The 27,762-nt window shown below is 28.7% G+C and overlaps 6 protein-coding genes across 7 annotated transcripts in view; 3 read left to right on the top strand and 3 right to left on the bottom strand.

The window, feature by feature from the left end:
• The window catches only part of Miox (Myo-inositol oxygenase), a 6,332-nt gene extending 3,260 nt beyond the window's left edge, over positions 1-3,072 (top strand). The window contains exons 3-7 of the mRNA XM_076399055.1: positions 436-644; positions 698-834; positions 2,436-2,570; positions 2,633-2,731; positions 2,789-3,072. Coding sequence (XP_076255170.1) covers positions 436-644; positions 698-834; positions 2,436-2,570; positions 2,633-2,731; positions 2,789-2,897 — 689 coding nt within the window. The 3' untranslated portion in view covers positions 2,898-3,072. The remainder of the gene's footprint in view (positions 1-435; positions 645-697; positions 835-2,435; positions 2,571-2,632; positions 2,732-2,788) is intronic.
• Positions 3,073-8,552: 5,480 nt separating this feature from the next.
• Tango9 (Transport and Golgi organization 9) lies at positions 8,553-10,867 on the bottom strand. Its single transcript, XM_076399033.1, has 8 exons — positions 10,681-10,867; positions 10,479-10,626; positions 10,232-10,385; positions 10,080-10,175; positions 9,840-10,028; positions 9,629-9,787; positions 9,414-9,571; positions 8,553-9,362 (listed from the first exon to the last, which is right to left on the bottom strand). The coding sequence occupies exons 1-8, from the start codon at positions 10,755-10,757 to the stop codon at positions 9,201-9,203; spliced, it is 1,143 nt and encodes a 380-aa protein (XP_076255148.1). The 5' UTR covers positions 10,758-10,867; the 3' UTR covers positions 8,553-9,200.
• A 2,067-nt stretch (positions 10,868-12,934) lies between these two features.
• On the bottom strand, positions 12,935-19,776 carry swm (Zinc finger protein swm). The gene is made up of 19 exons (XM_076398995.1): positions 19,532-19,776; positions 19,226-19,344; positions 18,931-19,049; positions 18,743-18,877; positions 18,454-18,680; positions 18,211-18,387; positions 17,549-17,653; positions 17,204-17,492; positions 16,888-17,142; positions 16,656-16,802; positions 16,362-16,580; positions 16,149-16,304; positions 15,966-16,095; positions 15,760-15,908; positions 15,510-15,702; positions 15,262-15,452; positions 15,085-15,198; positions 14,812-14,961; positions 12,935-14,095 (listed from the first exon to the last, which is right to left on the bottom strand). The coding sequence occupies exons 1-19, from the start codon at positions 19,588-19,590 to the stop codon at positions 14,018-14,020; spliced, it is 3,012 nt and encodes a 1,003-aa protein (XP_076255110.1). The 5' UTR covers positions 19,591-19,776; the 3' UTR covers positions 12,935-14,017.
• A 1,097-nt stretch (positions 19,777-20,873) lies between these two features.
• LOC143193078 (carbohydrate sulfotransferase 11) lies at positions 20,874-23,736 on the top strand. 2 transcript variants are annotated; one of them, XM_076399040.1, is made up of 6 exons: positions 20,874-21,026; positions 21,664-21,829; positions 21,886-21,968; positions 22,776-22,889; positions 22,939-23,083; positions 23,170-23,736. In XM_076399040.1, the coding sequence occupies exons 1-6, from the start codon at positions 20,953-20,955 to the stop codon at positions 23,584-23,586; spliced, it is 999 nt and encodes a 332-aa protein (XP_076255155.1). In that variant the 5' UTR covers positions 20,874-20,952; the 3' UTR covers positions 23,587-23,736. The 2 variants fall into 2 exon arrangements, with proteins under 2 accessions (XP_076255155.1, XP_076255154.1); XM_076399039.1 differs by lacking the exons at positions 20,874-21,026; positions 21,664-21,829; positions 21,886-21,968 and adding an exon at positions 22,337-22,485 and having other exon boundaries at positions 22,607-22,889.
• Positions 23,732-25,221, bottom strand: Ccm3 (programmed cell death protein 10 Ccm3). Its single transcript, XM_076399044.1, has 5 exons — positions 24,990-25,221; positions 24,762-24,939; positions 24,516-24,648; positions 24,295-24,459; positions 23,732-24,239 (listed from the first exon to the last, which is right to left on the bottom strand). Exons 1-5 carry the CDS (start codon positions 25,059-25,061, stop codon positions 24,155-24,157), a joined length of 633 nt encoding a protein of 210 aa, XP_076255159.1. The 5' UTR covers positions 25,062-25,221; the 3' UTR covers positions 23,732-24,154.
• A 1,336-nt stretch (positions 25,222-26,557) lies between these two features.
• Positions 26,558-27,602, top strand: RabX6 (RAS oncogene family member RabX6). Its single transcript, XM_076399045.1, has 3 exons — positions 26,558-26,854; positions 27,004-27,248; positions 27,302-27,602. Exons 1-3 carry the CDS (start codon positions 26,675-26,677, stop codon positions 27,498-27,500), a joined length of 624 nt encoding a protein of 207 aa, XP_076255160.1. The 5' UTR covers positions 26,558-26,674; the 3' UTR covers positions 27,501-27,602.
• The last annotated feature ends 160 nt before the right edge of the window (positions 27,603-27,762 follow it).

The raw sequence follows: 27,762 nt of genomic DNA, 5'->3' as shown, positions 1-27,762 counted from the left end.
CAGTTTTTTACTTTGTGTGAACGTAGCTGGCATTTTCTTCATAATTTCTGCATTTAGAAGTTCCAAAATGTTACAACATTGATCACATTGATGCTTATTGATTTACCAAGTTAGAAGTAACACACGAATAAAATCTTTTTTGCATCTCAGACCACTGAGGCTAACTTTTTTGCCATGAAGCTATCCACAAAATCGTTTTAATCAATTTTAATCAATCTTCTAACAATCTCACAAATTGTGCAAATAGATTGATGTATCAAAATGTTCATATATTTGTAATATATACAAAATCATATCAACCTAACATTTTCATTATATATTTGAATTTATTAAACTAACTTCAAATTTAAAAAAGCTATAACTATATCTCTATAAATAGAATATTGTATAAAATATAAAACAGACAACAAAATCTAAAGAACAATAAATTCACAGGTAAAATTGAAAAATGGTGCAAATTCGATACATTCAAAGCAACCATGAAAGATGCACTAATCAAACTAAACGAACTGGTTGATGAAAGTGACCCTGACGTTGACATTCCTAATATTGTCCATGCTTTCCAAACAGCTGAAAGAATTAGAAAAGATTTCCCAAATGATGATTGGTTCCAACTAACTGGACTCATTCATGATGCCGGCAAGGTAAAATATTACATTTTTGATAAAATCATATACAATTTAAAAAGTTATTATAGGTTATGGCTTTTTACGATGAACCGCAATGGTGCGTTGTTGGAGATACATTCGTAGTAGGAGCGCAATGGGGACCTAGTATTGTTTATAGCGACAGTTCTTTCCATAACAATCCTGATGGAAAGAATCCTAAATACAAGTAAGTCAAATCACAGATATAAATATAAAACCTGCAAACTTGAACAAATTGTAAAAAAAGTTATATAAAAAGTGTTAATTGTTAAGTATTATCAATATTCAGTGAACATTATGCTGAATCCTTCTAAAGTTAACGCACTTAATGTTACCAAGCAATATTCAATTTCTTGCTCTACCCTTACACTGACTTAATCAGGATACATTATTCCGCAACATCTCCGAATTTGGCGCATGCCCATATTGGCTCCATATAACTTTAAAACAGAGATTAATCCGAGTTTGGCGCATGCGTATATACAACTTCATTTACTTATTTTTTATCGCAATTATTAGTTTTATTAGTAGATTAATTGTAATGTCGAATATATTAAGCAGCTAAATAGGTTCAGGAGGCAAATAAAAATAGTAAAATTTTGGAAATAACACATTTTATTTTAAAAAGTATTGAATAAAACTAAATAATAAAAATATAATTAATATATGTCCAAATATTCTATTTTTATAAAAACATCATATTACACTTTACCATTATTTTTTATAAATACTAATACACAAATATGATAAATAATTAATTTAATGTTGAAGGACAGAGATAAACGTTGAAAATTTTTTGAAATAACACATTTTATTTAAAAAATTATTGAATAAAATGAAATAATAAAAATAATTTTTATATGCCTTTCTATTTTTATAAAAACACCATATTTAAATAAATTTACATATTTGAACAATTAACAATAACTCCAAGGACCATATAAATAAACATTACCATAAAAAAAACAAAATCGTTTAGATCAAACCCAGCCAATATAGTTAATAATTTAATTTAATTATTATTAGTATAGTATTATTAGTATAGAATTATTCTAGATTTGTTTGTTGTTTTAATCTGATCGATTCCAAAAGAATGAACCCGTTGTTAGAAAAGGAAGACAATATAGTTTCATATAGTTTATTGTTTTCTATGGTTTATTCTATGCAGATGAGGGCGCATGCGCCAAATCCGGAGATGTTGTGGAGCAATGTATCCTGACTTAGTCCTAACCAGTAGTTGTTTCTATGGTCCTAACCAGTAGTTGTGTGAACACGCAGACCTCTCAGACGGCCAATTTTATATCAGTTCAAGTCGAAATGCAGCTCAGCATTTTCTACCACTCGACGTCCTATATTAAAATTTTCATTCTTGGCTACTTAAGTTTGCATCAGCTTGCGTATCTCATAGGGCTACTAATAAATTTTCAGAATAACAGATAATAACGGCAATTTATGAACATGTCATTAAATTCATTTCAATTAAATTTTAAGCAAATGTCTCATTAACATTTTTTTATATCTAATAATCATATCTAATAAATAAATTAAGTTTTATTACTGCCAGAGTTCGAACAGGCACCTTTCCTGAAACTAACTTTATTATAAACGTTTAATCTTCTACAATTTACCATAATTTTGAAAACACCGTCATGGAAACTTAAATATACGATAAAAAGTTGAATAAAAATTCATAATAATTAATACAACTTAACACTTATAGTGAGATACAATATTAGCAATAATAAAAGTTAAATGATCTTTCACGTTGATGAAATGTTATTATTTCAGCACAAAATATGGAATGTACGAACCAAATTGTGGATTAGACAATCTTACAATATCATGGGGTCATGATGAATATCTATACCGAATGTTAAAACATAACAAATCCAAACTGCCAGAGCAGGCTCTAAATATAATAAGGTAATCTAAATATATTCGAAAGTTTGTAAATCAATTTAACGAAATAATGTTAATTTGTTTAGGTTCCACAGTTTTTATCCATGGCATTCTGGTGGAGATTATGGCCATCTAATGACTGAAAAGGACCAAACAGAAACTAAAAAATGGGTTTTAGCTTTTAAGTAAGTTATTGTAATAATTTATTCGCATTTTCATTGATTAAATTTATTTCACTTTAGCAAATACGATCTATATACAAAAAGCACAGAAGTACCAGATATTGAAGCTTTATGGCCCTACTACGAAAAACTAATTGAAAAATACATTCCTGGCGAATTAGAATGGTAAAAATCAAATAGATTTACAAATTATTATTTTTAAGTATATGTATACCTAATATAAGTTTTCTATGTACCACTGCTAATCATTAAATTTATTTTTAATATAAATATTAGCTAATAAAATTAATAACAAAGCAATAATTGTATACAAACTTTATATTAAAGTAATTTATATAGAAAAATGATTAATTTTATTTTGACATGTTTTTAAAAGTTATAATATTAATATTGCGCCTTATAAGGCCTCGAAAATTTAAAAATACAATTTCCTAAGTTCTGTTGGATGAAAACCCAACGCAAACTCAACAATATAAATTAATCGCTAGAAGTGGATTAGAAGAACCTAACAGAATGAAGAGAGCAGATATGTGTCTAACATTTTATGTCATTAGTTAATAAAATTCAATAGGGAGAATAGAACCGTTGAACGACACGAACGGAAGAACGTGTCGAAGATGATGAACATCCTAGTCGTCATTCTATATCTTCCGATGGAAATCATGTCAAACGTGATTTGATTCTATTACAGTAACGACTTGAAAAGTCAACTTTTTTCGATAATAAGCGCCCTTAATAATTAATCAAAGATGAAGCATAATTCCTGACGAGGATGAAGAGGATTGGATGATGGATGATTTACTTATAAGATCCAAAAACTACTGATCAATCAGTGAATATCGTGTATAAATAAAACTAAACAGAAAAAAGCATACCAAAGTAAGTTGAATATCAATCTGGTATCAACAACTCTATTCGATTATCGTTATATTCATTATAATTTCCTTCTATCGGGCCCAAATACCAGCAAGAAATTCATTCAAATGTGTAATTTGGGTAAAACTATTGTTCTTAAGAAGTCTCAATTATGGGCCTATTACTCGTGAAAATGTGCCTTCTAACACTGCATTGCTTATTCCCGATCTTTTCCTCACACCTAACCTTATATCCTTTTCCAACGGCTTTATTGCGTTCCGTCGAAGATAAGCCTATTTCCTAAAACCAAAAATCCTCTTCGAGCATATAGTTTTGAGTCAATTGAAAAGGCTCTAAAATAAATTTCGAAATTCGACAACTTTTCAACAAAAAAATCATAAAAATCATAAATTTACGGTATCCAATGGACCAATAAATTCGATTTTTTTTTATTATTTAATTATTACATTGTTACTAGTCGTGTAACATGTTGACTAACCTACAATTTGTCTTTATGATAACTTAAATCTAGGTATATAACTAGGAGAACCCATCGGCCCTATCTGTTTCTGGTGAAATAAGGGTTATACATGTTACTCTTGTACTTTTTATTATATGCATCTCACTACACAAGATCAGATGGTTTGATTCTTTTGAGTCTGTGTCCTGTTCTGGTGGTATCCAAAAGTTGCAATACTTCGATATTCTCATGAAAATGGAGTCTTTCCTCATGCCCCCTAGCGATTCTCTCGATTTCTTGACTGACTGTGGGTATCTGAAGGTCTCGATGTAGGTAATCAGTCCTGTAGTATTTGGATGCGCCCACAATACCTCCCAGGACTTTGTTCTGAAAAATTTGTATTTTGTTTATGTTTCTCTTTGCAGAACATCCCCATAATTGAACTCCGTATGTGTACATTTTCCTATATTTCAATTCCAGTTCTTTTTTATTTTCTTTATATCTTCCTTCGAATGAATTTTTGCATCAAGATTCATTCCGAGATATCTAGCGTTATTGCTATATGGAATGATAGTATTATTTAATGTTAATGGTGTTTGTACGGTCTCATTGTAGCTGAACTGCATATACACAGATTTACTTTCATTAAATTTTATTTTCCAAACTTATGTCGAATTATTTATATTGTCACTTAGCTGTAATTTTCGGGAGGCTTCTTCACTATTGTCTCCGGCAGCTATAATCGCAGTATCATTGGCAAATGTAGCCATCTAATATTCTCCATTTGTGGTATATCACAAGTGTAGAGCAGATAAAGCATTGACCCCAGTACACTTCCTTATAGTACACCTGTTTTAACCTCTTTTATTGTACAGTGAGCTTTTTCTTGTTTGACTCTAAACATTCTGGTTGTAATGTACGATTTTAATAGTTCGGTGTGTTGTTTTGGTAACATTTTCTATAGTTTATGAACAAGGCCTTCATGCCAAACCTTATGGAAGGCTTGTGCTACATCTAAGAATATAGCTGAACATACTTTTTACTTTCGTAGGCTTTACATCTGTTATTCTCTGGACCTGGTCAATTTTTGAATGCTTGTTAATAAACCCAAATTTTTGTGTTGGTATTAGGTTTTTTTCTCTCTATGATCGGTTTTATTCTTTTCAACAGAAGTTTTTCAAAAACCTTAGATATTACTGGCAGCAGGGATATAGGTTTTATTTCTGACTTCCCAGGTTTTGGGATCATTATAATTTCCGCCATCTTCCAAATGCCTGGGACATGTTTTAATCTAAATGCTGTATTGATCAAGTTGGTGAGTTTTATAATTCCCTTTCTTGGTAGTTTTTGCAATAATTCTCTTGTTATTAAATCGTAACCTGGTGATTTCCTGGGTTTAAAGTCAGTTTTAATAACTTTGATTAGCTCTTTCGACGTGACTAATTCAATCATCGAAATCAGCTTCTATGTCTGGCAAATTATATTCAATATTGATTTCGTTTGGTTTGAAAGTTTTTTCTAGATATTCAGCAAATGCTTCTGCTATTTGGTGATAATCACGTGCCCAATTCCCATATCTCTTATAGATGGACTGTGTAGACATGAGCACTTTAGACATTTCGTGGCTTTCCAGAGTCAATAATCAGTTTCTTTATCATCTGTTAAATTTCTCAAATATTCATTTACGGTTTTGTTTTTAAAGTTCAGTATTTCCCTTTTCAGTCTTTGGGTTATATTGTTTAAAGTATTTTTATACACCTGCATTCTGTTTTATTGCCATTTTTTTCGTAATTATCGTTTTTTAGCTACCATTTCCTTCACTTCTTTTGGATAATTAATTCCTTTAATTGTAATCTTAATTTCTGGAGTATTATTCCTAGCAGCTTGTTGAATATCTACTACGAATTTTTCTGCTTCAATTCAATTTAATTGTTCAGTTGTCTTGAGGGGTACATTTAATTGAATTCGTTTGTTCAATTCTTCAGCAAATCATTCCCAGTCTGTTCTCTGGTTTGTTAACGTTGGGTTTCTTTCTTTTCTTATTATATTTTCGTTCAACGTCAGAATCACTCGCGTATGATCTGAACTTAGCTCAAAATTTTCTTCGACTTTTATATAGTTGGATGTTATGTTTCTTACTATGAAGAAATCTAACATGTCTGGGGGTTTCTCTTGATCAGTCGGCCAATAAGTTGGTTTTCCAGTTGACATGTAACTATATCTTAATTCATCAGCTGCTTTATGCAGTTCATTACCTTTAGTTGTTGTCATTCGGGATCCCCATCTTGATTTTTTTGCATTGAAATCACCTCCAATTATAATTTTTTCTCCCAGGTTGCTTAGGATATTCAAATAATTTTCCTTCTTTCGATTGTACCTTGGAGGACAATAAATTGCGGCTATTGTAACCCTGTAACTACTTGATTTAACAGTTACCTGATTTTCTAAAGTACTGAGTTCTTAGTGATTTTCTGGTTTTTAATGGTGGCAAATGTTCTTTTTTATTATTATTACACTCCCTCCTCTTACGGTGTTAGCCGGATGTATGGTATGATAAAATGTATATCCTCTAAATTTTTTAAAGGATTCTATTGTTAAATGGGTTTCTAATATTAGGAAAATATCCATTTTTTGCATGTCTAGGAATACTTGTAGGGTAGCGTGATGTTGCTGGATTCCATTAGCAATCCAAATTGCTATTCGAATATCTTCATGCCTAATGTTTTTCAATTCTTTTGGAAAAATATTCGATCATTTTTTCGTGTCTGTCCAGCTTTCCTATTAGTTTAAATAGCAATTCGTTGGTGGTTGGTTCATCTTCCTTTGTATCTCTTTGGTTATTTTGACTGATACTTTGGGCATAAGTCATTTCACCATTAACTTGGTTATATTTTTTCGGTTTTTCCTTTTCAGCCATTGTTTCTTGAAGTTTAACTTCAGCTACTCAATTTCTCTTACACATCTTTTATAACTTGTCGGATGCTCTTCATTACAGTTTGCACATTTCGCCTTACCTTCTTTAGCTTTTCTACACTCTGTGGTGATATGTTTGCCTGAACATTTTACACATCTCTAGGTTCTCTTCTGCAGAATTTCTGTATGTGTCCATGCAATTGGCATCTTTTGCAATGCGGTATTAAGTTCGATTTTTTAAAAGGTTCGATTTTTATTTCGACCCATAAAATTATTTTAATATCAAAAATTGTTTTTGCGTCCGTATCATGTTCACAGGCTAACATAAGTAGGGGTAATGGCTTCTTGAGGACTAAAATTTCTCCTTTGTTATTTTTGGTTCTTTCTTTTTTTTAATATTTGTCTCATTTAAGCATTTAAGCCCATTTTGGTTCAGTTCTGCGATAATTTTTTCAGTTTTAGCTGTTGATAGAAGCCCCCTTACTGTAACTTTGATGTCCCTGCTTTGTTTGTCTTCATAAGAGTGCCATTGCAGTTTCAACAACTCTAGACAATCTGTTGTTTTCGTAAAAGTTTTACGACATTCGGCGTTCAATTTTATTTGCCCATTGTTTGGTACCGTTGCTTTGAATACTATATAGTTGGCCCTCAGTGTTTCATAAAGGATTCTTTTGAAGTCAAAGTCGGTAACATTACTTACGATAATTGGGGGTGGCCTGGGCATTTTAATTTCTTTATTTTGTTTATAGTTTTGTTTTATTTTTTTATTGCTGCGGTGAAGATCCTGGGGAATTATTTGCTTTCCTTTTTTATTTTTAACTGTCATCCAGCCTACTTCTTTCTGCAATTGTTCTTCATCTGTTTCATATGTTAGAATTGGACTGCTTTTGTTGGCTTGGTAGCTTATCGTTGTTTTGTCCTTGCCCTCAGAGCTTTATTTATTTAGTTGCAAGTGGAGGGCATTTATTTGTTTTTGCATATTGGCTAATGCTATTTCAAGGCTCTACATTTCAAGATTTTTCGTTCATCCACGCATTGTAGAGTGCCTGTTCGTTCTGGGTTCTAGTTGTGTTCTCTGGATTCAACTGCAATATGTGATATTTCGCCTGATGTCGATATTTCCATTTTATATGTTTTTTGTGCAGTGTTCTTCTCCATATTTTTTTACGTATTGTCGAAATAATACTGTTATTTTTATGTTTCAAATTATCCTACACTGCATTTGTAGACCACATGTTGAGTTTTGGACCCTTAACGTTTCATGGTATTTTGCATTTATTTTCTACTGTACTACCTTTTTATCGCACTTTCACTTTTTATTTTAAACCTAGTCTTTAAAATATTATTTTTAGACTTTTTTAACGCTGCATTTGTGACTCAAATATCGCACTTTTGTTTCGTTTCCCTGGCCGTCTCTCCGGACACGTCTTTACTATATGAAAGTCAAACGTCGAGTTGAAAAAAAAATAACCAACCCACTTCCTTATATTTCAACTGTTACGCTACCTTTTTATTCACAGTACTAATTTAAGGATTTTTCTAGGTTTGTGTATTTAGATGAAATCAATGCAAATTTAAAATATCAAAACACCAAGAAAAGTAAAACAAATGGAAAATCATTTTATTTAAACAGTATATAAATATAGGTTAAACATACTATATAATGTTAAATCACATAAAATATTCAGATAATTCCACTATATAGTATTTTCATTAAATTATACAAGATAAAAAAAAATATATAATTTTACATCCTAATATTATTAATAGTCATTGCAATTATATATAACATATAATAATATTAAGTTATCTAATATATATATATTAGATAACATAATGTCATTTCAAGCTACTGCTTATAATTAGTTCTATTTTAAACAATTTTGATCACACATTGTTAACGTTAAGCAATAACATAATTAGTTCTATTTTGAACATTTTTGTTCAGACATTGTTAACGTCGAGCAATAATAAAAATATATGTAAATGAATCAACCCTCTACCATTCAGACATATAAAATAAATCCAAACTAAAAACCATTCAAAAATATTATACAAAGATTATCACATACATTTAGGAATTGTAATATTAAAATATATAAGGATAATTTTTAATATATAATTGATACACATCCATTATTTGAATATTGTTTATAAAAATATTTTTTTAAACTATTTCCTATTTATTCTTCTAAAATTACAAATGATAGAAGTCAAACCTAAATAAAAACTCTATAAACTAGTTTATGGTTCTGTATCATCAGCATTTGTGTTTATAATACTTTCATCATCAAGCCTTTCTCTATTTCTTCCTCGGATGGCAGTACGGATCATTAAATATGTTGAGACAAAAGTTACTCCATTATATAGGCATGTTCCAATGATCAAAAAAAGAAATCCTAATAACTGGAATACAAAAAATTACAAATAAAACAGATACACATAAATAATGTCTACCTGTAACCAATGAAATACTTGATCACTGAAGAACATTAAACTAAATATCCAAATTACAATAGTTCTCACACTATCTAGAACCATTCTTGTAGTTGCAGACATTTCTTTAGTAACACTGATACCAGCAAAGTTAAAAAATGCAATACTAATAATTGTCCCTAAAAATATAATTAGCCAATGTATACTCTAAATGGGCTATTAAAATTTGAGCAAACCTAAAATTGAAAGAAGTAGCTTCCAACTATGTCCAATTTGTATAAATGCATCAATGGCATCTTCAAGGCGATCTCCTGGATTTTGAGTTAGAGGTGGACCAGCTCTAATATAATAAAATGGAATTTGAAGAAATGCTAGTGTGACAAATCCAAAAACACCTAAACAAAATTATTTATATATTTTGTAAATTATAGAAATTTAAGAAAATACCTTCCCACCCCACAGCCTGTAATGGTGGTATATTTAATCCTGTAACAAATTTTTCTTCAACCACCATTTGAATTGCTTGAATTATTTGGGCTATAATTATAAGCATATCTCCTGTTATAATATCATTTTTATTATGATCGCTACTGGAATCATCTGAAATAAAATCTACTACACCAACAACTGCCAGGCCTAAAAACACTTGGTTATAGACTATTATTATAATATAAATTGATACAATACCTATAATTACAAAAAATATTCCTAAAAATTCTCTTTTAACAAGAGTCCTATTTAAAAATGCAGAACTTAATAAACCAACAAAGACAATGACAGATCCTATAAGAATACAATGTATAATTATTCCTGTTATAATCTTTCTTATCAAAATTTACCTCTGAACATTTGAAAACTAGAAGCAAATGTTAAATTCAAACCAATATACATTATAGAAGTAGCTGTCATATCACACATAGCTGGGATGAACAATATAAATGGGTTAAAGTTTCTATTTCCTTTTGTAAGTTCAGACACATCTTCTGTACCATCCTAAACCAATTTATTATTCATTATTTAGTAAAATATTTACAAGTGATATTAAAATAACATATTGTACATCACATATATTGAAATTAATCTTACCGCTCTAGAACTATAAACTCGATATAAGATTTTAAAGAAAAGTAGACACGAAAGTTCGCCCAAAAACATTGTACAAGCTTGAAAAAATGGGTGGTCAAACTTCTCCTCTGTGCCATTTCTCCCTACAGATTTTATATAATCAGCCCATCTAAAAATAATCGAATTAGAAACCTAAATTTCCTTAATAAGTATAACGTTATACTTTGTACTGATTGTGTTAATACTACCAGTCAAAACCATTAAAAAAGCCAAAAATGTCTGGTATCGAGTCCAAGCCATTGTTTAATATTTAACTTTGTTTCATAAAAGATCACTTTATTTAAAAGATAAACCACATAAACACAATATCATTATTAAATCTTGACATTTGTCAAAATACTACCAGGATCATATGGTATATCATATATTAAAAAGAAATGTTTTACTATTCTTAATAGCGATGGGAACTATCGACTGTTTCCGTCACTATTTTCCACCCGTCTAGTACATTCGATTGATTTTTAACCTTTTACTTTTACCGTCCTAACTAGGGATACAGAAAAAATCGGTATTTTTTCAGAAAATATCGATATATTTGGCCGATATTTTTTTGGCTAATATATCGATATTTTTTCAGAATAAATTTGTAATAAACCTTTTAGCACTTAATTTTAAATGTTTAGTGACACACCCCTAACCTTAACCGCGATTTTAACAATAATTTGCCGATTTTTTGCCTATATGTTAATATATAGTTTTAAGTTTTCTTTTTTACCAAGTTAATATTATTGTTGTTGCAGAATTTAGAAACTCTATTTTATTATCATATTATTTTTTAATGTAATATAAAGTAATTTAACATACAGGGTAAGAACATTTTGATTGATAATAATTAAGATAATTTTTACTGCATTTGTGTTATCTTGACAACTATTAAGGTCTTTTTTTATTTACTTTTTGGACTTTCTAAGTCTCTCGATATTTGTTCAAACCTTTTAGCAATTATGCATTTCGTTTTCTTTCCCATATATATAATCCATTTCTTTCTATGGCCATATTACAATTATAAAAACAAGATATATATCATATATAAATGCTTCTTCAATTTTTAAAAAATTCCTAAATATTATAAACAAATAATGATAAAGAGAACATATGTTGGCTGCTATAAAAAAGCAATGATCCGGTCATGGAAAAAAAGAAATTTATTTAAAAAGAAACATTTGAATATTAGATTGACCATCGCCACCGCCGGAGCGAAATTCCATTAAAAAAAAAAAATAAATCAATTTTTAAAATTAATTAAGTCTTTGTTATTTTTTAGATCTGGCATAGTTGATAGAACTCCGGGGAGAGGAGAGATCATAAGACTGTCCATCTCTTTTAATCTGTCTATTCTTTTCAATTCTTTCAATTAACCGGAATCAAATTAGTTATCAAAAAAATAAAAGAGGACCCCCTTAAGAACCCCCCAGCCATAAACTATTAAAATTAGGAAACATTCGAGATTTGAAAAACACCCAAAGTCTATAGATTCTCCAGACATATATCATAATTCAGAGTATAAAACTACCAAAGGCGGACTGAAATTGCCGTGAACTAACGTAGTCTACTGGAATTTGGACAGAAGCTTGGTGTTAAGGGTGTACAGCCACCAAAGGCAGACCGCAGTAGCTCAGTTTCTTAGCTGTAGACTATTTCATTCTGGAGCGACCTAAACCTATGAAGCCATTCCATACAGTGTACACCATGGAAATTTGGATAGAAACAATGCTTTTCAGAAGATTATCAAAGGCAAACTATAATTTACTCACTCACAAACTATTTTAGTAAAACTATTAAATTGTCCAGACGGTATAACGACCACGTGCATTCCTTTAGTAGTTTCTTTAGGACAGATGTGTTAAATCAAGCCTCGCCGTCTCTAGGCTGCGCTATGAATGGTTCAGTATTTGGGACCATGTTATATCAATGCAGCACTTATAGGCCTAATTTATGATTTGTTTTGATGCTTTGAGTATCTGTTTGAACCACAAGTTTTATATTGTACATTTAAACATTACTCAAACCTAATTCTAACTACAGTTTGTAACATCACTACTTGATACACAGTATTTTAAATATCACCCATTAGTTGTTCTTGAACTCTAGTCTTCCACAGCAACTTTTAGTAATGCGAGACTAAACATTCCCAGTGCCTGGTACTTACATTTAAGCTGATTATGACGTTTAGTGCTCTTGCACCTCTCTAAGACCTAAGATTACACATATACACTATAAAATGAGTATGTTTCAAAGGAGCTGAAATAATGTATAAAACACAGACTTTGGCAGTGACACATATATCATTGTAGCAGTCATTCATCCATTTGTCTTGCTCCCCACTGATTATATACTGAAACAAAAATACTGAATGAAAATTTAAGTTAAAAATTGCTTACCTCTACTGGTATACTGCTTCAAATTAGTTAAGAGCATTTCTTTTTTTTATGTAAATATTTATTTTTTGGCCCAATCAATCTTATTAAAATATAACTATTTTTTCTCTGATATTTTTGAAAGTAAATTATTAATATTTCAATGTCAATTTTTAAAATATTTTTTGATGGGCCTTCTTTATTTTTCTTAATCTTTTATACCAACTTTGCTTATAAATGTATACATTACATTTAAGTTTTTACAATATACTTTTTACATCACCAAAACAATTTTGAAAATGTTACTTTGTACATGTATTTATACAGGAAACATAAAAATACCTAAATAATTATAAACATTGTTTGAAGAGTGACATCAATTAAATTTAATAACATAATTTATCTTTAAGGCATGGATATTTTTATGAATATCCTGTATATGAATAAGATTCAACTAAGCCAAATATATTTTTGGTTTACACAGCTCAAAATTTGATAAAGAAAATACACAAAAATAACCTAACCTACAGCATATATCTAATGCAATAAAGTGATAATATAACAATCTGTACACATGAAAAAGTTATTCAAACTAAACTCTAGATGTTACATTTGATATATATTATAAATATCTCTTAAAGAAATTAACGATATTCAAATAATGCATATTAATAATTCATTATATATATATATATATATATATATATATATATATATATATATATATATATATATATATATGTATATCAATGCTAATTATTTGAATTTTAAGAGTTATTGATAATACTATAAGCTTTATTTTAGGGTATACCTAAAAGGAATAAGATAGCAATTGTAATGTTTATTAATATTAGCAATAAAACGGCGTGCAATATATAAAAATAACTAAATTTACGCAGACGTTATATGACGAGAAGTCATGGCTTAAAATAATAATTCCCATATATCATTTTTTAATTAGTGTCGAATAATTAATTATTAAACAAAATGTCAAATAACAGAAAGCCAGTCTTTTGACTTCTCGAAGGTATATTAAAAATATGTCTTTTTCAGTTGACAAAATGTAGCTTTAAAAGCTAATGTTATTTCTTGTACGATGGCAATGAAAAGACACATTTAAAATAAAGCTTTTTCAAATCTAAACTATCGCCGCCATGAACGATCTTCCTCATCTTCCTCCTCATCGTCCTGTAAAAGAGCTTCCTCCGTCTCAGGACAAAGCTGAAATAAAATAACATTTGGTATAATGAGAAAAAAAATTATTTCTAATTTTTGAACTAATTAATTAATAAATTCATTTTCTAATTGTTGATGATTTCTAGAAAAAAAATCATAATATAAGAAATACAGTTAAATATTGATAACCTTGATATTCCGAATAAATTTGACAATCTATAGTATCATCTGGTTAGTTGGAAGACACTCCAACTTGACATAAGATCAAAGGAATTGGTTTATCAGTCAATTGTTAACCCTATTTTGACTTACTTAAAATACCAAACTGACTAGAATTCAACGCTGTCAAAACATAAGTCCTTACAAATACATATCGCTAGGTAAACAACGAAGAGCTGCACAATGACCTCGAAACCAAATAGATTAACTAAGTTATCCAAGATTTCGCCTTAACACGGGAAGTAATGTTACAATATACTAAACTCACAACAACGTGGAAGCGATACAGCTATTAGACAACGCGTTATTAAACAAATCAAACACCCGTAACTTTAAGTAATCTAATTTAATTTGGGAAATATATACTGGTGTATTTATCCCGCGATTATTTTGCTTGTGTACTTAGAGAAAACAGAGATTAAATCCGTTGGGGTACTTTCAAACCAGTTCCTAATTCAATTAGCAGATTGTAAATCGTACACAGAATAAATGAAATAAAATTTAATATAACAGTATATTTAAAATATACATAAATTGCTTACCTCTTCATCACCTTCAAGTATACTCTGATCAATTAAATGATCTTCTTCAGACTCTGATAACATGACAGTCCTTGTCGATGAGCCACCACTCCGCTGAGACTGTAACCGAAGACTATTTCCTACTTGCCAGGTTATTGATAATGTTCTATCCTACACAATTATATACAAATAAATACAATCAGTAAACCTATTTGCTTCTTACTAAAATGCACTATGATATACTGTTATGTATATAAAAACAGCTGTATAAAGCAAAAAATTCCATATACTAACCTGAAAATGTTTTCCTTTGCCCAGAGCAATTTCGGCATCTTTTCTAACTTTATAATTTATTGTTACGCTTGGCAAGGACGCATCAGTAGTATAATCCACAATTTCACCAAATTGCTAAAAAGTAAACCCCCATTTAAAATTTAATTTATGAGTTAGTAATTGCTTTAAAATTCATACCTGAAAATGATTAAGAACACTATCTTGTTCTTCAATTTCATAACCTGAAATTAACAACCTTGTAGGTCTGTGATCTACTGTGTGCTTCTGAAAACTGTTTGTATTTTGTAACGGCACAACTGGCAGTGATGTAGATAAAGATGATGCATTATTGATAATTTTATTTGCGGTTTTTATATTTCCTTTCAATTCTAAAAATGGTTTATAAAGTTATATATGTGATTTTAGTATAAAAACTATATACTCACTATTATCAATTAGATTATTTTTACTTAATAAACGCCTGTTTAGCACTGGCATAAATCGACCTCTACCTCTGCCTCTACCCCTTGATAATGCTTTTGCTCGGGCATTGAGCTCTGCTAATTTTTGTTGAATTTCTGTAGTGTCTGCTCCTTCCTGTTGCTTTGCTATTAAATCGAGTTCTGTATCCAATAATTCCTGAAATTACACAATAAGCTTAAACCAAACCGCAATAAATATAAGCACATATTTTACCTTTTGGGTTTCCTCTTTAGTTTTCTTTAAAGATGCATTATTCCTCGCAACTAAAGCGTCATTCTCGAGATCTTTTTTAATAGCTTCAATTGATTCTTGAGTTTTTTTAATAGTCTCTTTAACAATATCGCGTTGAGGCCCTTGAGGCACTACAAAATTTTAAAATTAATTATGAGATATAAAAGTAATTTAATATATCTAAATACATTTCTCCATTTTCTCAATAAGGATCTTCTGTTGGGATAACTGTTTATCCAATAATTCCTGTTTCCTTTTTCTTAAATCACTTTTGATCTTTAGAACCTCCTTCCGCTGTTCATCTTTATTTTTATTTACCTAAAATATAAGGAAAATAATTTTTTCGAAATAAAATTTTTACAATGTATTACTTTAGCCTGAACTGCCAATAAATCCTGATTCTTCTTAATAGCTGCTGTTGCTTGAGCTTTAGTCTCTTCTTTAGAAAGTTCTGGTTTTTCATCCTTTTCATCCAATTTTGTTTCATTATCAGATTCTCCAGCTTTAGGCTGAACAAGATTTAATACCTAAAATTTAAATCATATTTTATCTATAAGAATGTACAGAAATTGGACAGTACTGACTTTGTTACTATTTGGCGGTACATTGCCACCTAACCTATCTTTGATAGATTTTGGTGGAGCAGGAGGCATGTTTTCTTGTTTGTTCCCATCTGTATCATGCCAAAATAATTTAATGAATCTATTATTTAATACTGCTTCTGTGCTCCTATAAGCAGAATTTGCTTCAGCATGAGTTGAAAATGTAATAAGAGCAGCTTCTGGATCACCCTCAAATTGTACCTAAAAATATTGAATGTTACATTGAAAAATATACATATATAACAAACAGGATAAATATAACTGATAAACAATTACCTGGATGTTCACAATTTTTCCAAATTTTGCAAAATGATTATTTAAATGTGTAATAGTATTGATACCAACAGGCACTTTCTTGAGTTCCAAACTGCAGTTAGAAGGATTTTTCCTTGGCCCAAGTCTATTAAAATCAAACTGAAAATGCTAAGAAATGCACACATTATTAATTATTTTATTATTAATTATTAATTATTTATTAATTATTAACTTTGAAATATAATACACTTACCTTTTTCTTATACATTCCTGGATGTAATGTAGTACCCTCAAGACCAGTATGGGTTACTGGCATACCACCTGGTCCATAATTTTGGGGTGGTGCACCTCCTGGATGTCCATATGGAGCATTTGGTAGGGGGGCATATCCTCCAGGTGGTACTGCACTTGCAGATTTAGTATTATCCATAACCACTGGCACAGGAATTAGCTCTCTTTGAAGATTTAAAGCATTTGGAGGTTGTGAAAAAGGTGTCATGCCTGGAAGCTGATAAGCACATTTTTAAAATACACAAAAAATATTTTTTGCAAGAAAAATAATAACTCACTCTTACAGCCCCCATTGGACGTGGACCTCTAAATCTTCCCCCACTCCACATTTGCGGAGCTTGAGGGTTATAAGGATTGTCTACAACAGGATGTCTCATTGGATTTGGGGCACCTGGGGGTAATGGTGCACCAGGTAGAGTTGCCCCAGATGCCAAAGTTGTTACATCACCATTCGGATTATATGATAAGACTCTAGTTAATGTTGAATCCTCAAGCACAACAGGATCAACGCCATGATCAAAAGGACACATTTCACCCTTCATGCAATATCCCTTTTCATCAAAATCCCTAAAGGCAAAATATTAAAAGTAATTATAACATATTAAATAAAGCAAGATATATACCTGCATCTTCTTTTATTATTGGGTTGTATTATAACACTACTTAAAGTTTGACTATTGTTAGAAACTTCTTCGGCATGATTAGAATCTTGAGTAGGTGTATTTGGTCTGAAATAAATAACATATTTAAATAATTGCCGTTTCAGTCAAAAGACATGTAAATATTTATATGTATAAGAAAATACATGTAAATAAAATACCTTGGTTTTTTGTTGCAAGTTTTGCAAAGTATATCCAAAGGACTGCTTAAAACATAAATACACATATGAACTTAATATTCATGAAATGATAAAAATGAGATTCTTGTTTACTTTTCAGATTTGAATAATTATTGGACTAAAAAAATATTGGACTAAACCATAGTATTTTATAATTAATTTGTCTACAATATTGACTGTATTGTATTTACGATTCTTTGAACCACGAATATTTTAATTTGTAAATATATTAGTATAAAATATAAAAGCAATCTAATTTCAAGAAATAACTACATATCAAATTAAAATTTTTGATCGTTATAAAATGTATTTATATATACATTTATTAAAATATCTTTAGTTTTAATACTTTCTTATGTCCTAACAAAACTAAAGAATCTCAATTACAAATATTAGTAGTTTTTCTGTATAGCTAGCCCTAGCTGACAAACATTTAAAATATTTTACCTAGAATGAGTTTTCACATCCTTAGAATCTCGTCTTTCTCTCTTTTCCAACGACCTAGATCTACTCCTACTTGATCTGTATCTATTTCTGTGTGAATGTCGGGGACTTCGCGAACGAGAACGAAGACGTCCAGGACTACCAGGACTTCTTGGCGATCTAGAACGTCTTCTTTCATACCTGGTCAAATAAAATTGAATAAACAAAGATCAATCTGTTAATAAAACAAAATTAAAGAAACTATACCTCCTACTAGGAGATTTATTTCTCCATAACCTAGTTCTATCCCTTTCCATTCTTTCTCTGTCTCTCTTATCTCTATCTACTCGATGTTGCTCTCTCTCTAAACGATCTCTAGATTTTTCTCTTGATCTAGATCTTTTTATTCTATCCCAAGACCGCGACCTTGACTTAGTACGATTTCTTGATATAGAACGATGTCTTGAACGTCTTCTAGACCGATCATCTCTGTCCTATGATAACAAAAATAATACTTTAATATAAACATAAATTAAACAAAAAGCTTTAAACATACTCCATTTTCAGAATTCCTTCTATTTTTAATGTCAGTTTTTCTAATGTCATTTTTCTTCTCTGAAACATTTCCATTAACAATTTCATTCAAATTAGGTAATTCACTGGGTTGTACGATGACTTTGGCTTCTTTACCCTTAAAAATACATCCAAAATAAATGATTGTCTAAAAAACTCCCACTTACTCACTTCTTTAACCTTTGAAATGATATTTGGGTTTGGAGGATTTGCACTGGGTATTACTGGAGTTGAAACATATTCTTTTGTACTTAGAGTTTGAAATACTAAATTTACAAATTTTTGTGTTTCTACAAAAGCAAAAATATGCATAAACATAAATAAAAAAATATATACTTATAATATATATTTACACTTAAAGCATATATATATATATATATATATATATATATATATATATATATATATATATATATATATATATATATATATAAATAGAATATCAGATATTTATAGTGATACTTACCTCCTTCCAAGAAAACTTCCAGTTGTCCTACCATACTTTTGCGAAGCTCTGCTTCTGATTTATCTTTCTTAATTAATGCCAAAACATATTTTGCTAAAGCTGCTGGATCTGCATCACACCTAAATAGTGAAAAAAAATTATTAAATAGGGTTATGTGATTAAGACCAAAAACTGATTTTAATCATTTGACATTAAAAATTACTTTACTCTATAATAACACACATATCAGAATAAAATAATTTATAATCAAACATCATCATAAGTCTAAAAAATACCATTACTACCCAAATATGGGGGTCAACTTACATTGGTTTGAGAACAGCTGTCAGCCAACTTTTAAAAGCATCAATCTGTTCAACAATCATCTTTCTCTGTGATATCAAACAAGTACAATAATTTACAGAAAAGATATCACAAATATTTTACAAAGCACTATTCAATAATTGGAAATTGATATAAATATAATCAAAAAACCGACGACTCTAAATAACTCGAACACAGTATACCACTGCTGACTTTTCACCGAACTTACTACCAACTCCAAAATATATAAAATATATATTCTCTATATTTTCCGCTACCAATAGTAGGAAACTAAATAATAAAAAACTCAAATAATCTTAGGCAACAAAATCGTTAAAAGGATATTTCCTTTATTAATTATATACTTATTTCTTAATTTTTATAATTACATTATATAAATTTTCAAATTAACTTAATAATTTTTGATAATCAATTTCAAAATTCTCATGTGATCAGCATTCGGGTCAGCCTAGTGTTAAATATCGTAATAGAGCTCTATCGATATTTTTTGAAAAAAATAACGATATTTAAGACCCATATATTAATATATTGATATTTTTTAAGCCGATATTTTTCGATATTTTTTCAAAATAAATTAAATATAATTTCTATTAAACCTTTAAAATCGGTGCTCAAAAATATTACTACCCTTAGATAGAACTAATAATATTTAGAACTAATAATATTTAGAACTAATAATATTTAGAACAAATATATTTTTTTATGCTTATATTTCACTATTTTTATTTTTTCTTAAAAATATCGATATTTTTAAACTAAACAAATAATACATAACATATATATATATATATATATATATATATATATATATATATGTATAACATTGAATAAACATATAAATAGGGAATTTTTTTTCAAAAAATAGTGATATAACAAATAACCCTATTTTTTTATCCCTACTCCTCCTTATAAATGACCTAGAGAGAGACAGAGTGATTCTACCAGTATTCATTTGAAAGATATTATCAGTAAATCTTATGAAATGTATATATAAATAAAATTAATAATAAATATTATAATTATAGAGTTTTTTATTTGAAATAGAAATTAATTTTAATTTATTTTTTATTAGTGCTGTTAAGAGTGTTAATTCAACATTATAATTACTTTCTATGATTCGAACCAACTAATTCAAAGAAATGTAAGGTCAACAATATAAATATAGGATTAAGGTTGGTATTTTTAAGTTTCCCTTTATCTCAAATAATGAAAACGTAAATAAAATTATTTCATTCTGCGAAAAAATACATGCGTAGGCAAACAGGTTTTTTTATAACCCGTGAAACCTACAAAAATTCAGGGATGGCAAGTAATTAAAATTTCAAGTAAACCAAATATTTTTTGAACTTAAATATTGAACGATTAATATACCACTCAATAACTGGTCAATTATAATTTCTGACATGAACTGTAATGTAGCTTATAGTTATTGTGCCATAATTTGTGTTAACATACTGATTGATTGTAAAAATGTAGTGTATGTATTCAAGTAATATTATTGTGAGTGGAATATAAAATTGTTATGAGTGAAAATAAATTCGGATATTACAATCAATCGTAAACATATTACTAATCATAAAAATAACATCAAAGTATAATTCCCTCAAATATAAGAAAAACCTATTTGAGTGGCCTTGATCTTTAACATTCTTAGTTTTAAAAACATTTAGATGTAACGTTGTATATGTTATGATATTATGCAAAATCCAGAAATAGTTACTTTCTTTAATACGCGGTCAGGCTATTAGTATATTTGAATAGAACTTGTGTTTGGTAAGTGGAATATATATGAATAAATATATAAGAAAAAGATACATATTTCATTGGTTTCTTTTTAATTAAAATTAAATTATGACTGATTATTATCAAGTATGATTATACTCAAGTAGCAATATAGACTACAATATTTATCTCCCATACAAGTTTTATCACTATTGATGAAATTTATATTTTGTACTGTTAAATAGTCTAAACTAATGGTAATATCTTTTAAAAAAACTAAAAATAAACATATATATATATATATATATATGTGTGTGTGTGTGTATTGTGTTTCATGTGGTGAGAACCAATATTAGAAGCTTATATTATTAAGTTGCATTTTTGCTACTCAGGATGACAGAATTCAATGAGAAAATTCAAGAAAAAGTCAATCTAGATGAAGCCATTGACACCCTTTCCCACGAAGATCTTTGTGAAATAACCCAAAGCAGTATAAAAAGGCTAATTGCTTCAGATCCTTTATTATCTGATTTACCTGTTGATGTTACACCCGAGGAGGTAAATATACTGCAATATAATTTAGTGTAAAAAATAATGTGCAATAATATTTTTAGGTATTGGCTCAAATTGCAGTTATACAAGGGCAAAACATAACTGTTACAATTATTCGATATTCAGAAAGTCCATTAAATGTTGTAATTCCTCAGCAAAATACAACTGTTCTTGATTTAAAAAAGGCTATTAAAAGAAGCTTTATATTAAAACAATTGAGACAAAAAAGTAAAACAAAAATCAGTTGGAAGTACATTTGGAAAACTTTCTGGTTACAAAATACTCAAAATGGAAAAGTATTAAAAAATGACAAAGAACTTGTTACCATTTATGGTGTTGCAAATAGGTATCTATTACAAACATTCCTATTAAATTATCTTGATTCAAATGCACTTATATTCATATTGATTAGATAATAAGGGTTTTATACAAATGTAATCTTTTGCACATATAGATATATTTCATCTATATATATTATCAATTTGATACTTGAATTGCAGATATTTTTTTTAGAACTGAACTAAGATTTGTTAAAAGGCTATCAAAATCAAAAGAAAATAGCAATTCGCTTGAGACATGTTAGGAAAGTATGATGAATGCAAAATCAAAAGATATAGGGCTCTCTGTATTATACATAATGATAACTGTGGCTCCATTGACAGGTAATTAAAACAATTAATAGTAATCATTAATAACGTTTTTCTCAGTAATTTAATCAAGATAAACAACTTTAATTTTTCCTAATATAGCTTTATTAATTTTAAATTTAACTACCAATTACAGCAGCAGACATTGGGAAGTATCCTTGGTTCGAACAAATATCACGTCAAGAACAATTAACATTATCGTGTGACAATATGGGCTTAAGTCACATCAAAGAATTACATTTTTCAAAATTAAATCACATTCTAGTCGATCATAACCACAAATTACTTTATTGTTATGTTCCTAAAGTAGCATGTACGAATTGGAAAAGAGTTATGATGCTATTAACTGGGCAATCTAATGCAACAAATTTAATGAATATACCGGCAGACTTGGCACATGCGAACGCAAATTCTCTTAGGTAATATGTCTTAATTAGATTTTATTTGGATTTAAAATCTTCCTTTTAGATTATCTGAATTCCCCAAAGAAGAAATAAAACGAATGCTTAAAGAATATACACTTTTCCTGATTGTGAGGCATCCATTTGAAAGGCTACTTTCAGCTTATAGAAACAAATTTTCAGATAATCTTACCAGTTCAAAATATTTTCAGGTATTGAAATTGATACTTTTAATGTAAAGTTGCATATGTATGGTACTGATGTGCACTATGTAATTTAAATTATTGATTATTTCTAGGAGCGATATGGTCGACAAATAATTAAAAAATATCGCCCGACTGCCACTGATAATGACCTTAATTCTGGAGCAAATGTGTCATTTAGTGAATTCATCAGTTTCCTGCTTAATGAGGGAGTTACCACTAATGAACATTGGACGCCCATATACAACCTTTGCTTGCCATGTACCCTTAATTATACATTCATTGGTCATTATGAAACACTCTTAGAAGATGCTAAAACAATATTGGATATGGTTGGAGCACCACCGTTAGTTTTTCCAGTTACTAGAGCGGGTCATACTAGGGATAAGTTGCGAGAATATTTTCAAGAATTATCAATTTTTACAATTCAACATTTGTACAAAATGTACCTTGCTGATTTCAAATTATTTGGTTACGGGTTAGAGGATCTGTTAGGGTATGATTTAGCCTAAGAAGTTACTTCTTTTGAATTTTAATTATTTATGTGTTCAAATGTACTTTGTTTTCTAATTTTATATGTATACAAATGTATGTTTTAAGCTCTTCGTTCATCCTACAGTATCATGTATATATTTATTGGCAAATAAACACATTACATAATATTCATATAGTTTTATTATAAATCATTAAAAACAATGTTTAAATAATATATCATTCATTATCAGAGTACATTATAGAATTCATAAATTTAAGTTTTAATTCATAAATTAGGAGCATGATCTTTAATAATATTTAATACATTAGATTCAACAATTAAAATTAACCAATTTTTATTAAAGAACAAGCATATTACATAAAAAATTATGAAGCAATAAATTAACATAAAAGATTTATTAAATGTAATTTCATATATTCAACAAATTCTTAATATATCAAATAATTTTTGAAATCCATAGTAATAGCTATCTTAGCTTCACATTGTAACATTAAAATTGTTGCTAAATCATACATTAACAAAATACATAACAATAATACTTTTTACCATTACCAAAATACTCTTACTGTATTTACAAATTCATTTTATTCACACTTGCTTTTAACTGTTGTGATTATCATGTTGGTTTGAAGAATCAAATAAAGAGCACTAAGAAAAACTGAATTGGCACTGAAAGCAAACAAGTAATTCATAATATTTAATCAATTTAATAAAAGCAACTTACTGCCCATCCTTAAAATATTCTTTGAGAGTGTTACTAAATTTCTTTGAATATTTAACAAACTCACGTTTTCTTTGCTCTAATGCTTGTTTACCTGTTGTTCCAGGTATAAATCCATTAACTGCATTCACAGTATCAAGTAATTTTTTTATGGCACTAGCAATTTCCCTAAAAAAATGATTATAATCTATGTTATCCCCTAAATGTATGTTATTGTTATTTACTTTATAGTTTCCAAAAATTTTTTCCTATCAGTTATTTCATCAGGTATCCTACTTAAAATCTTTTTTAATGAAGCTGATTTACGATTTAATTCCTGAAAAGCTTCCTCTGATCTATTTAAACGATATTCTACAACTAAAAAAATATTTAATGAGTAGTATTATACAATTATATATAGATATAATTTCGCCTGTTAATGTTTAAATCTAAATGAAAGTATGAGTAATATAGTATCAAATTAATCTTACTGTCTGAATCTGATACTGTTCCTTGTAATCTTAATATACTCTCATTCATATTAACAGTAAGGTCACCTTGTTTTAATATACCCAGAACTAAATCCAAAGTTAATCCTGGGTATGTTGTTTCAGCTTTTGTGAAAGCTGCACGTAAAGTATGAGTTGCAGACATGTCTTGTTTCTCTAACTAAAACCAGCCTCTTTAAAAAACGTAACAAAGAAAAAAACTTATATTACCTGAGAGAGAATTGGGCGTATTAAAATGGGCAAAATTAAAGTTGTTACAGGAGTTTCATCACCCATGGTCATATTTTGATTAAATTAAGCAAATGGAACTTGTTTTTTTTAATAATCCCTAAAACCTCAGACTTATGTTTATAAAAAGCTGTCAAAGTAAACTTAACCAGTAATACAATCGACATCACTTTATTCCTTTACGTCAAATTATCAATCATAAAAAATATTAGCATTGGGAACTATCGACTGAAAACTGTGGATTGCCGCAAAACAGTCGATAGTCGAAAAACTAGCGACTGAAAGAGAAATTACTACTTCATTATTACTGCTTTGTTCAATTTGTGATGTCAGTCGAAGATGAACGAAGGCATTCCTGTATAAACATGTATAAACTCTATGTGTATAAATTGTGATAGAGGAAATTACAGAGATAATTGCTTGGACCAGTTAATTTTATATGTGCTTATATTTTCCAACGGTAGTATAAGCAAGACGGATATGTACTTATTCCTTCACGTACTAACTTTAAAAAAGAAAAGGGAAAAATAATTACTGAATACTATTAACATACAATTAATAATTTCATTTTAAACAAAGTAGAATTATTTTTATATTTGAATGTTCTGTGAATCTGTAAAAAGGAATGGAATTTTTCTATGGAATGGAATAATACCCCACTAATGTTTTATCGTATTTTAAGATGTTAATTGCTATTTTCAAATAATATACTATAATAAATAAAGACAATACAATAGAACTTAAAGAATACCTAAAACTATAAATATACAATAACCATAAATACTAAATAAAAATTAAACATATATGTAACTACTAGAACTTTTTTTAATAAAGTAAATCCTTTATTTATTATTAAACGCAAATATATCTTTTTACAAAAATCGAGAGAGTAATCGAAATATTACCTATTATTGCCATAAAAAGAGTCAAAAGTATTTTGCTATTTATCATTTAAAATTTTAAACTTTTTACCCTATTTAACAATCTTGAAAAATATCGTTCCAAAATGCTGCTATATATTATTTATAATTGTATTATACAATGTATTGTTATTTACAACCAAACCACCAAAAAAATCATAAATCTATATATATATATATATTGCATATAAATGTATATACGTAAGCAAAAATTAGGAGAATTTTTGTCAAGGTCGTGGCTAGGACGACAGAGCCACGACGTTAAAAATTAGTCGAATGAAACTAGTATAACCAAAATTAGTAACTAAAAGTACACGACTGAAAACAGTCACTGGTAAAAAGTAGTAAAACCGGTCGAAGCGAAAATAGCGACTGAAAACAGTGGATAGTAAAAAGTAATTAATTACTAAACAGTCGATAGTCGATTTCAGTCGATAGTTCCCAACACTAAAAAATATACAATTAATTACAGCTTATCACTAATGTGTACTTCTTTTAATTATTAAGCTAGAAAAAATAGTAACAATATATGAATGGATCATATTAATCAAAATTATATATGATAAAAAATACAATATTTACAAATTAATCATATAATCAAATTAAAATGATAAACGGCTTGTCATTAAGTAATTTTGTAATATGCAATACAGATTCTAATTATAAATATTGTACTTCTATGTTCTACGTTTCTTGTTTAATTTAGTAAAACTAGATTATTAAGACGTTGTCAAGTCAATATTAAAAATGGCTAGTATTAGAGTACCAGAACAAAAAGTTATTCTTTGCGGAGAATATGGTGTAGGAAAAAGTTCTTTATTTCGCAGATTTGCAAATAATACATTTGTCACTGCAACGGATAGGAAATCAACTCTTGGTTTAGATCAATTTAAAAAAATGTATTATGCTTATGGCAAAAATGTAAAGGTCAGTATAATTTAAATAAAAATATAACTAGAAGATATGTCATATGTATATATATATATATATATATATATATATATATATATATATATATATATATATATATATATATATATATAATTTCATTATGTATATATTTCATTACATTTCAGTTACAATTATGGGATACAGGAGGCATGGAACGGGTAGCTTCTATAACATCCAGTTACTATAAATTTGCAGAAGCTGCTATTTTGGTTTTTGCCTTAGACAATCCGGCCACATTTCATATTTTGTCCCAACATTTACTTGATATTGTAACTTATGCAGAAAATGCAAAAATTTTTTTATGTGGTAATAAAAGTGATTTGGTTTCAGAAGGATCTCATATTTCTGATTCAGATATTGAAGCCTTTTGGTACTATGTCTATCTAATACGTAATTTTATTAATTTTACCAATTATATTTTAGTGAGCAATGTCACAATTTAATATCTGGTACTTACAAAACGTCTTGCAAAACTGGAGAAGGCATTGAAGATATGTTTACTGATATTGCATCTCAACTAATTAAATCTAATCAGTCAAGAATGGATCTGCAAACTATGGATGAACATGGCTTTAAAATAACAGAAAATTCGGAGGATCCAGAAGAAAATTGTCTGTGCTAAGTTTAACATTTTGACTGATATTTAATTTTTACTTTAAGTTCTTAGTGGTTAACTTTTAACTGTGATCTTATTCTACATTATTTTAATACAAATTTAATTTTATTATTAATGTGTTTCTTTTTGGATAGTACTTTTAAATAAAAGTTTTAAAAAAATTGTTTAGTATATATTTTCCAGTCTATTTAGTATTGATCAATGTTAAATCCAATATTTATTTAATCATTTTTCATAATCAATGATATATTTATAATAAAGTGTAATA

The sequence above is a fragment of the Rhynchophorus ferrugineus genome, unplaced genomic scaffold (assembly GCF_030347505.1).
Source record: "Rhynchophorus ferrugineus isolate W39M unplaced genomic scaffold, kcgeb_rfMv2 rfM3, whole genome shotgun sequence".
Lineage (NCBI taxonomy): Eukaryota > Metazoa > Arthropoda > Insecta > Coleoptera > Curculionidae > Rhynchophorus > Rhynchophorus ferrugineus.
The sequence above is the reverse complement of the archived record's forward strand: the minus strand, read 5'-3'. Positions and strand labels throughout refer to the sequence as shown.